This window comes from Anoplolepis gracilipes, chromosome 13, assembly GCF_047496725.1.
Source record: "Anoplolepis gracilipes chromosome 13, ASM4749672v1, whole genome shotgun sequence".
NCBI lineage: Eukaryota > Metazoa > Arthropoda > Insecta > Hymenoptera > Formicidae > Anoplolepis > Anoplolepis gracilipes.
Window position 1 is genome coordinate 3,294,752 of NC_132982.1, and position 11,115 is coordinate 3,305,866.

General features: G+C 31.9%; 1 protein-coding gene across 3 annotated transcripts; it reads left to right on the forward strand.

Annotated features, from left to right (window-relative positions):
- Positions 1-9,376, forward strand: LOC140672341 (trehalose transporter 1-like protein). 3 transcript variants are annotated; one of them, XM_072904399.1, is made up of 5 exons: positions 1-334; positions 4,911-4,967; positions 6,906-7,044; positions 7,153-7,472; positions 7,639-9,376. In XM_072904399.1, the coding sequence occupies exons 1-5, from the start codon at positions 293-295 to the stop codon at positions 8,581-8,583; spliced, it is 1,503 nt and encodes a 500-aa protein (XP_072760500.1). In that variant the 5' UTR covers positions 1-292; the 3' UTR covers positions 8,584-9,376. The 3 variants fall into 3 exon arrangements, with proteins under 3 accessions (XP_072760500.1, XP_072760501.1, XP_072760499.1); XM_072904400.1 differs by lacking the exon at positions 1-334 and adding an exon at positions 1,052-1,278; XM_072904398.1 differs by lacking the exon at positions 1-334 and adding an exon at positions 2,996-4,225.
- Positions 9,377-11,115: the final 1,739 nt, after the last annotated feature.

The window sequence follows — 11,115 nt, forward strand, 5'->3', positions numbered from 1 at the left end:
TCGTATCGCAAAATACATTCAATTTCTCTACCGTATTTTAACGTGAACGCTACTTTTCTTTCTAGTGAGAAAAATGTGTTATCAGCAATGACCTCGAGAAACTCATCATTGTGTGTTTATTTATCGATAAATGGAGTATGTTCCTAGTAGATTTGTGAAAAGAGCGACATTTTGCTAGCGGATCGTTAATGTTAAAGATACGCGAATTTTTATAGAGAATAACTTTCTACCTACTTTCTGTAAAATCAGTGAAAGATAAGTTTGTTTGCATCCACCAATTATTGCAGTCCAAATGATGCTTTCTTCCGCAGACGAAGGCCATCCTTTCATTCAGGTAGGTCAAGGTATCTTTTGACTTCTGCTTTTTTGCTTGTGATACAATGTTTCTTATCGAAAATAGTTCTCTAACAAGTTGCTGTGTACTTTTTGTCAAAAAACTTATTCGAAATATTCCAATCTACGTATATACGTTGTTAAAGATTACAATGTCAAGTTTTTTTATAAATAGTTGCGAGTTTTCCATATATATAATAATAATTTCCTAAGTTTATTTTCAATGACATATTTCAATGTGTAATATTTTAGCCTTATAACTTTAAATGCCATACGTTCCAATATATTTGTATTCAAATAAATCTTAAATCTTCAAATACTATCTGCATAATGCGTCATGCAAAATTAGAGATAAAAATTGTAAAAAAAGTTTTAGTGTCAGTTAAATTATTAAAATGAGCTCTACCCAATAATTAAGTCAAAAATACAATTTAGAAATATTTCAAATTAGATCCGCAAAATTACAATTGATTTTGACCTTATCTGCTATTAATCGAAATGATTGTACTGGAAAAAGATAAAGTTCTACAGTCACAAGATAATATGATAAAGTTACAATACAATTATCTTAGCAAATCAACTTCGGCTTCTTATCTTAATTAAAATATCCGCAACACGTTGTACAATTTGTCATAGTTGCCTGAATTTCTAGTCGCGCCAAAAAGATAAAAGAAACTTCAACCCGGTCTTTTTGAATCTCACATTGTCCCCCAGCCTCGGATATCATTACATGTGCGCGATATAGTTGTGACTGTTTAATCTCCTTACGCAAACGCTAAGAGTTCTGCGATAACACATGTCCTATTACGTGCATATTTATAACGAGGCTTATAACCAATTGAGTCATTTTTAGTCGTTTCTAATTCGTAAGCGCGTGCCTCGACCCGGTGGCCTCCAACATCGATACCCAACATCATCGGATAACACATGCTTCTTCGACCATGAGTATAATTTTTTTCTAGCATTTCTTGGTCATAATCATTGCTGTTATAATTACAATTTATTTTTATTAATGGTTAATTTTTATTAATTATAAAATAGACAAGAAAATATAGAATTTTTTATTTATTAAACATATGTGATAATTATTTAATACTATTTATTTAATTTTATGTAAAAAGATATCAAAGATTTTTAAAATCGGAAAGCTACATTTATGTATATCAAGATTACAAAATAAACGTGTATTCTTTAAATAATGAATTTCATCTTCTTTAAATATTGTAAAAACATCTAAATATTTTTTGGAGTTTATTTATAATATGTATATATGTATTATGCTAAATTATTAGTAAAAATTAACTAGAACGATGAGACGCGGGGCGATAATTTGTTCCAAGATTACGTCGATAAATTAATTTTAAGAAAGCAAAAAAGGAAATAATACTCGCAAATTTATTAAATTCAAACAAAACAAAAATCTTATGCAACAAAATGTCACTCGTGACTGTTGACAGAATAATAACGTTAATCATGTTATTATTACACTTGTGATTATATTAATCTCTCTTGTGCGGATGACATTTGTTCACATGATGCTTCATAATACTGTCTATTGCAAGAGATACCGAAAATAATCATTGTGTTGTTATTTTAATCGTAACCAGTATCGTCTTTATCGTTTTGAGTACCCGGAATAATACAATTATATAAAATTATGAATTACGTATAAATGTAAAAAAAAATTTGTTTAAATCTAGAAAAGAAAATTAAATATTTACTTAAGTGCAGCATATAACTTTTATCAAAATTAATGTGAATAAAGCGAGGACTTTTTATTTAATTTGTCCATGTGAAAGAGATGGCATTGATTATGATATATAATTTTCTGATACATATAATTTAACTTCTATAAAATGTACATTTTAATGAATCTGCTAAAAATCCAATATAGTATACCTATTTAATTAGAAGAAATTACGCAAATCGAGAAAACCGGAATGAATTTTACGAGTCACAATATAAATTCGTGGCGCAGAATTTATCGATTGAAACACGAAGTCAAATTATAGTTTGTCGACAAATATTAATTGGCCTTTCACTATGACTGGGTTCAATGGTGAAATAAACAGGTGTTTCGAATCAAGTACTCACAAATGCAATCTTATGACGCGATACAAATTTTGCTCAGGATAAATGATATATGACGAGAAGATGCAATTTTAATTAACACTGTTGATATATGGTAATATTATGTTTTTTTCGATTATCTGTTATTGATTGATTCACAGAAAGCAAGATGTGTCATATTCCTATATGAATGCATTTTACTTTACTTTAATCAGCCTAAATTAATAAAACATAGTAATAAAAAATATTTTACATTTTTGTGTAAAACTTTAAATTTATATTTCCATAAGTTTCCATAAATTATAATTTATTAACACTTTAAATAATCGCTAACACAATAGACAGTATTTAATACTTGCAACATCTTGAAACGTGACGATAAATTAATATATTTTTTCCACTAAAGTTATCATTAATGCATTTACTGTGTCTAATTGCACATGATTACGCAAAATTGCAAGGCATTATTTTTTCTTTTTACGTAATCAATCTCTTTATCAGTCCAAATATAAAAGTAAAATGGCTATATATTTAATATTCACAATATCACTCCCGCGTCGAAACGGCAAATCGTCATTCGCGAAGCAAATGATCTCGGAGGAAAGACACGCAGCCGGGTGCTCCAGATATCCCTGCGTCATCTTCAGTCAACAACAAGTTCTCGGTTAGCGCTGATCATATCTCGCGCTAATCGAGAAGCTCGCGAATGCATATCGGCGTAACTACCCCGCGAAGAGAAATATTTCTGATTTCTCGCGCTCGAAGAAGAACGATCGTGCCTCGGTCTACTTACAAAATACCCTGGATTTATATCACAAAGACCGCTCGGACTGAATAGCGAGTATTCACGCGCACTTTTTGGAGATCCGAGATATACTTATTCGAGACTTGGGAGCACGCGAGTCGGAAAACACGACAGTTGTTCCTTAGAATTTCTCGAAGCAATAGCTCGAAACATCATCGCACGCGCGTATATTTCGTAAACAACGTATACTTGATAAACAACGAGATAATACGTTTCTACAATTGTGATATAAAACTTGAAGGACATTTAATCTCACGTGATTCGTTATTCGCGGAACTCAATCGAACGAATAAAGAGTTTTTAGCGGAATAAACAACTATTTGATGCTTATTGTACATTCATGTGTATGTGTGTGGAAGATTATATGTATATCTGGACAAAGGAAATAAAAAAGAAGAAGTGGTGCAATTCTTCTCTCGCGAAACAATATGAACGATAATAGTATATAACTTGGGCCAATTAATTAATTTCAAGTCGCCCGAAACTTTCTTTAAATAATCGGCTCTCAAGTCACTCGATGCTTTCGTATCTTTTAAGCAGTCAGCATGCAAACAGTTGATGAATGTTGATGAGATTTAAAGTACTTTGTGATATAATATCGAGCTAATTATCGAATATATAAATACTCTTTGAGGATTATAAAGAGATATAAAGGATTGAACCGTGAAAAAGGAACGAGAAAAGATGTGATACTTGTGAAGGATAAAAAAGGATTGATACCGTTTTCTAAAATTATACATCGTAATTTTGTGCTCAATATAATCAAAAAGATTTTATTATTGTTGAATTATATTATTTGATTAATAAAAAGTCGAGAAACAAGGATATTAAAGGGAAAAGAACATTATGGCGAGTGTAATAGACATTAATAACGTAAATAAACGAACGGATATTAATGATGCGAATAAACAAAAAGACTTTAATAACATAAATGAGTTAACAAATGTCAATAATAGCGTGAATGAACAAATCGAAGTTAACACAAAAGGACAGATATTGACATGTGTCGAGATCAAGGTACGTAAATAATTCAGACGAAATGCAATAAATTTGGATTTTGATATCACAAATAAATTGAACTTTTTCTTTTTTAATTTAAAAAAGTTGTTTTTTGTGTATAACTTTTAATGCTCTTTATTTTCTTGAATAATCTATTCTCGATTCTTTCGGCATCAACGCTAGAAAAGTTTTTCGACACGAATAGTTCTTCTTTCAGAAATCAGTAGCAGAGAAAAAATAATCTTCATCTTTTTTTTTTAATTTTTTAAAAATTTGTCTACATTACTTTTTATTATCCAATTTTGCTTTCAATTATGAGAATCATCGGGCCTCGCTTTTATTTCCTTTCTCTTCTTTAAGTGAAAATTTATGTTTGAAGAATGTTGATACATTTCCCCGCACTTTAAAGTTTATCAATATATTATCAAATTTTATCAATCGTTATTGAAAAACTTAAATGGACAGTATTATGAGAAACACTGATATGCGTTGACATTACGCAAGCTCCTATGGCACAAGAAAATAGTTATATTCGGATGTATATTATATTTGAATATTGTTAAAATTATTTGACAGTTTCTTATTATTTTAAGATTTAATAGACACGAATTGCTCATTTTATGGTAACAAAAGAAATACTACAAAAGTTATATAAAAATATGGATAATAGTAAAAAAATTTTAATAATCTTGTTCTTTTGCAGATGGCACCCAGTGCTGACGAAGAGAAAAAATGGGAACGAGATGGAATAATTTACCAAGTATGTGTTAAAACAACTTGTAAAAATAATGACATCATTTTTTTTCAATTAATTACTTTCCTTAAAAGACAAGGATAAAATCTTAAAATATTACGTTATAATCCCGGATGATAACATCACTTATCACAATAATAAAACTTATCAAATTAATACGCAATGAAAACAGATAACATCATAAAATAATGAATACATATTGCTCAAGCATATTGCTTAAAAATACTATCTAGAAATCTACATAAAAAATATTAAATATTAATATTAATATTAAATATCTTTCTAATTTATTGCTCAAATAATTTGTTCTTTTCGATTGCGTAAATAAATAACGTTATTAAATGCATCATTAAATACAAAAAATTTCACGCACATCTAATAAAAGGTATTAAAATTTATGCAATTTTTGTTAACATCAATATTACATTTTAATATTAATGCCATATCCTTGTCCGTTTATTGTGCCTTTTTCGAATTATCTTGGAAATGAAATACAGCATACGTAAGACAGAATATAAATTAAATGATGAAATAGAAGCAAGATATGTAGTAGGACGGATTTCCCAGTCAACTCAACTATATTTTCATAAAATATTATACAGATTGTTAGGTAATATCTATACGTGTCAAAAACGCGTCATTGATTGTTAATTGTAAAAGAAGTCGGCAAAAATAAACTAATTATTCTTACTGTAAGCAAGTAAAGATTAAAATATGAAAAGTTTTATGTATATATATATGCTAACAAAAATATCGGCCTTGTCAAAACAAGCCAATCTCTCCGCGATTTTTATTTGCGCTATGATATATTCGTATTTGCATTTCTTACTATATATTTAAGCTTTAGCACATGACATATATTTTACGTCAAAGCGATTTTCAAAAAGCTTTTATTCTGACTCTTCGTATAAGATGGTGCAATTTTTTAACAATAGAAAAATGCAAGGACAATTTATGTATAGATTGTCCTTGATATTGGAAAAAAATTCGAGGCTCAATATCATCGTACACAATAATGTGTGATAAGATATATTTTATCTAGGTTATACGACATTGATCCAAAATTACCCACAGAACATGAATTACAGATTTTGAAAATCTCTTTTTTGGCTACAAGAATTGATAAATCCTTCTCCACAATTAAAGTATTTATAAAAACAACACGCGGGGGCTAATAATTTCATATAAAAATGATAAAAAATTAAAAAATGACACTTACGTCGTAACAATATTTATTTAATATAAAAAGTTTTACGGTATGTCAGCATAGTAAACTTTTGGAAATGACTTTAGAAGCCTGGTAAAAAAGATTTTTAAAATCTGTAAAAAATTACTCTCGTGCATCCTTGAGTGTGCGAGATTGAAACACAAACTTACGTCAGACGTCATTTCTAAAAGTTTACAAATATTTCTTCATACAATTCCTAGCAGAAATCTCTCTTATTTTGTGTGCATAAAAACTTTTATATTAAACAAATATATTGTCATGTTAGGTTGAATTTTGGTCGATAATATAGAACAGCTTTTAAATATATATGACGTGCTATACACACACGAATTGTATACAATCAGCGCTTCGAGCCAGGGAAAATTCTATGATTTTTATCAACATGATAGCCGTGTTTTTAATTTACCGCCTGTATTTCCTGTCGTCTCCGTAATCGTTTGTCAAACCGGTTCTAACATTATTCATATGCGTTGCACCGATAGGTACGTGCGATTGCTCCGATAAAAAATTCGATGACTGATTGATAAGTGCTTTAGTTGACTTTAGTATGTCATAATAAAAAAATATACTATTTGCAATTCCTCCTGTATCTGTTTATCGTATTTTCACGTTACGGATATAAATTATCTAGTCATTTGTCGAGATTATTATCTTTTTAAATGATACTATATTGCTTGTTTTCGCACAATACTTGATTCACAACGTTTCTTCTACAGATATTGATGGGATTATGTGCCAATGTTGTCGTGCTCGGTCCAGCCATGGGTTTCGGTTACAGTGCTGTGGCAGAGCTCGCGATGAAAGCTTCAAAAACCGACGATTTGCAACTGGATGATGTTCAGGCAAACTGGATGGGTCAGTGATTCAAAATTGGTCGAAAAGTTTTCTACGACTTTCGGTTATCGAAAGGAAAAATTTGTACAATCTCTTTCGTTATTTAAGAATTATTTTTCATACTCGCAGCTACCGTATCGGCGCTGGGTACACCCCTCGGTTGCTTAATCTCAAGCTTGATAATGAGACGAGGCAGGAGGATCAGCATGTTCATGACGTCGTTAATCTCACTGGCAGGCTGGGTGACAATTTACATGTCAAATAGTTACGGGCAGATTCTGGTGGGCAGAACGATTTCCGGTATATCAACGGGTATGGCATCGGTCCCGACGACGGTGTACGCGGCGGAAATATCAGGACCAAAATGGCGTGGCACGATGGTCACGTGGACGAGCATTTCCATCGCTCTCGGTGTTCTCATTGTTTATATCTTTGGATACATTTTCAAGGTAAATGGGTATTCAAATCGGTCTATCTGGTAATCACTGCTGTCACGATTTATCAAAAAAATAATAATTAACTCTCGTTTCAACAAGTCTGAGACTTTAAAAAAAAAAAGACGTGCGGTATCTAATGCGAATGATAATCCATAGGATTTTTTTTTTTCTTTCAAAGGACGACTGGCGACTGGTGGCCTTGATGTGCGCTTTCTTCCCAGTAATGGCGATTGCTCTGATTTTGCTAGTGATACCCGAAGCGCCGCTATGGCTGCGGGATCAGAATCGGTTCGAGGAAGCGTTGGAGATCATGAAAAAGTTCCGTGGCGTACCAGAGGACCAACCGGCCCCGGCGGAACTTTTGTTCGAGCTGAAGCCGCGGCCGCAGATGAAAAATCAGAATCTGCTGCAGCACCTGATAAAGAGGAGTTCCCTCGTACCGTTCGTCATAATTCTCGGCTACTTCTTCTTTCAGCAATTCTCCGGGATCTTCGTCGTCATATACAACGCCGTCGCGATCATGGATAAGTCTGGCGTCCAGGTAGATCCTTACATCGGGGCCGTCCTGATAGGCGTCGCGCGTTTGATAGCCAGTCTCCTGACGGCTGGCGTGTCCCGGAAATTCGGTCGACGAATCCCGTCCATAGTTTCCGGCGTCGGGATGACAATTTTCATGGGCGGCTTATCGCTCTACCTCTTCCTCACTGAGAACGGAACTGCCGTGTCGGACCACGGGGTGATCCCAGTAGCGTGCATGATGCTGTATATATTCACGAGCACCTTGGGCTACCTGGTAATCCCGTTCGCCATGGTAGGCGAAATATTTCCGTCCAAGGTCAAGGACATACTCTCCGGCTTGACAGTCGCCATAGGTTACATCTTCAGCGCGATAACCGTTAAGACGTATCCGGACATGCTGAGACTGATGAACATGCACGGCGTATTTCTCTTCTTCGCGATTATCTCTTTCGTTGGCGTAATATTCATCTTATTATTCCTGCCTGAGACGAAGGGGAAGACTCTCCGCGAGATCGAGGACATATTCTCCAAGAAGAAGGTCGTTGAGTTACCGGTGGAAGGAGCAGTCGGAGAAAGCGTAGCTTCAAACGCCATTGGTCTTTAAGAGATTCAGAATATTTATTGCTTATATGGCAGAAAGAAATAAATGCGGATTGCATTTAATATTCAGTGAAGAAGACGAGAAGCGCGCAGCAACAATATGGCAAGATTGATGAAATAAGTGTCGCGTCATTTTATGATGATAATGATTCAAAAGGTATAACTGAAGGAATAAGATTACTCAATATTTATTTTAAACATGAGATCTCTCCTTAGTATGTTGTATATTTTGTAAAGATTTAATAAACGAGAGAAGATACAGAGATATCAGCGTTTGTAAAGGGAAAACGTATTACAAAGAAGTTATTATTATTTCAATAAAAGTTTTCAGAATGATGACGTAATAGTGTTTACATATCAAAAGTTCGCAAACGATGTAAACTTGGAGATTGAATTCACATAAACGTTATCAAGATTCATCTGAGATTTACGTCATTTACATACGAGATGTGTAAGTTCGAAAGATAAGACGATACATATCGGATTATTTTATTAAAATTCAATAGTTTGATAATTCAAGCGTAGTTTTATTTTCAAAGTAAAGTCCAAGTTTGCATTATATTATTGTATTGTATTATAAATACTTTCGCAGAAAGATAGATTAAAATATCATCGTATGTTGAGAATCTAAAAAATGATATTGATAATTAAATGTAATTAATTATATTATATAAGACTTTTGATGTGATAAACTTGTAATACTACTCGACAATGAAAAATATTATGAAATAATAGTTAAAACACGAAGATGTAAATAGTTTATCTAAGCTATTTAAATACCAATAAGTCGCGCAAATGACGCATCATTTCCGTAAATCATCATCTTTACGTCAATAAAGTTAAATCTGATTCTCTTCGTGATAAAGTTGACGAGCACGGTTGGCAACCCAGTGATAAGAATCGAACGTTGGCTGATAAGAACTTACAGAAAAAGAATTCCTGTGTAATGTTATTTACATATTTAAAATTGAAAAGTTTTATGATACTCAGATTGGAGTTTATGACTCCGCGAATAGACTATCACTTTGTAACGAGATTTTTTATAACGAATTATATACCTACTTTCTTTCGTATAAAATATTATTAAAGTTCTTCCGCAGTTGATCGATAAATCAATTCAATAATCAAATTTATAAATTCATGTAAGCTATATTAAAAATGTATTATACATATACGTCGATGTAAATACATACGTATTACATATATACATATATAAATGTCTCTTATATTTTATTATTAAAATCTTAAATAATAAATTAACAAATTGCGTAACAATCACGATAATTAAATAACAAACACATAATAATGTATAGGTGGGGTTCGGTGGAGAAACAAGAGTGACGGGACGACAATTATCATGATTACTAGATAATAGATAATAATAATAATAATAGCAAGCAATATAATATATAATAATAATATTAATATAGAATTATTGTAAAATATGTAATAATAATTATAACGTAATACTCTAATAGATGCACAATAATCAAAATAAATTATTACCTGCGAGGTAGTACAGGAAGAGAAATATTATCTGTCAAAAATTGAGAATTCGAATATTTCGAGAAAACAATGTGGTGACTTGGTAATTTTATTTTCTACCGCGACCCTTTAAATTGCTTTTCTCCCCTGTCTGCTCCTAAAAAGAAATTACTTGGAAGCGACGATATATAACGAGAATAGAGACAAGTATGTGCCCGTTTTATAATTTAACAACGTTACAAGTCGTTTATCAGCATGTGAGACAAGAAGAAGAAGAAACGAGAGAGATGTATTATAAAATGCAAAACTTAGGTGCGTAAAAAATATCAAATTCATGCTTTTCTATCGCAAAAGTAAAAATAAAATCTTAGCATTTTCGAGTTGAAAAGTGCAAAGTGCTAAAATCTCCCGCAAAATATTCACTCTTGCGAATAGATTTTTTCAAGCATGAAAAAAAATTTTCCTCGACAAGGGATAATAAATGCCCCAGTTGTGATAATACACGTTTAAACACGAGGGTGTTTAGCGTTCAGTCTTCTTCTTCTTCGATTATCTTTAAAGTATTAAACCGAAGTTATACTTACAATCGCGTCCGGACTTTAGCCCTATAATATTCTCTCTATCGTAATATCTTTTCGTTGACATGATCTTATCTTACAAATAACAATATTTGTTAATTAATAAACGAGACGTAATGACTTCTCCAAAATTACTTTTGTTCATAACCATCTATCATTTGATTCAGCGATAATATCGTAAATGATCTTGTATTTTTGTTTGCTGCAATTTTTAACCAATCAATTAAAATTAAGATTTTAATTAAAACTGAGAGAATTGTTCGCTAAAATCAATTATCTACACGGAGAAAATTTTATATTAAAAATTACTATGGTATGTAACAACTGTGGACCATTAGGGATCACTCTAACAATAAATTAAAGTGCTACGTAAAACTGTAAAAATTACGTACATTGATGTAATTTTTATAATTTTACACAGCACTTTACTTTAGAATGATTACTAATGGTCCACAGTTATTACATACCACAGT

What these genes read in the sequence shown, in the direction of transcription:
- LOC140672341 (XM_072904398.1), top strand. Translation starts at nt 4,055, where the DNA reads ATGGCGAGTGTAATAGACATTAATAACGTAAATAAACGAACGGATATT. An exon ending in TGTTCAGGCAAACTGGATGG is followed by an intron (nt 7,045 to 7,152) that starts GTCAGTGATTCA and finishes TCATACTCGCAG; the next exon opens with CTACCGTATCGGCGCTGGGT. An exon ending in TCTTTGGATACATTTTCAAG is followed by an intron (nt 7,473 to 7,638) that starts GTAAATGGGTAT and finishes TTTCTTTCAAAG; the next exon opens with GACGACTGGCGACTGGTGGC.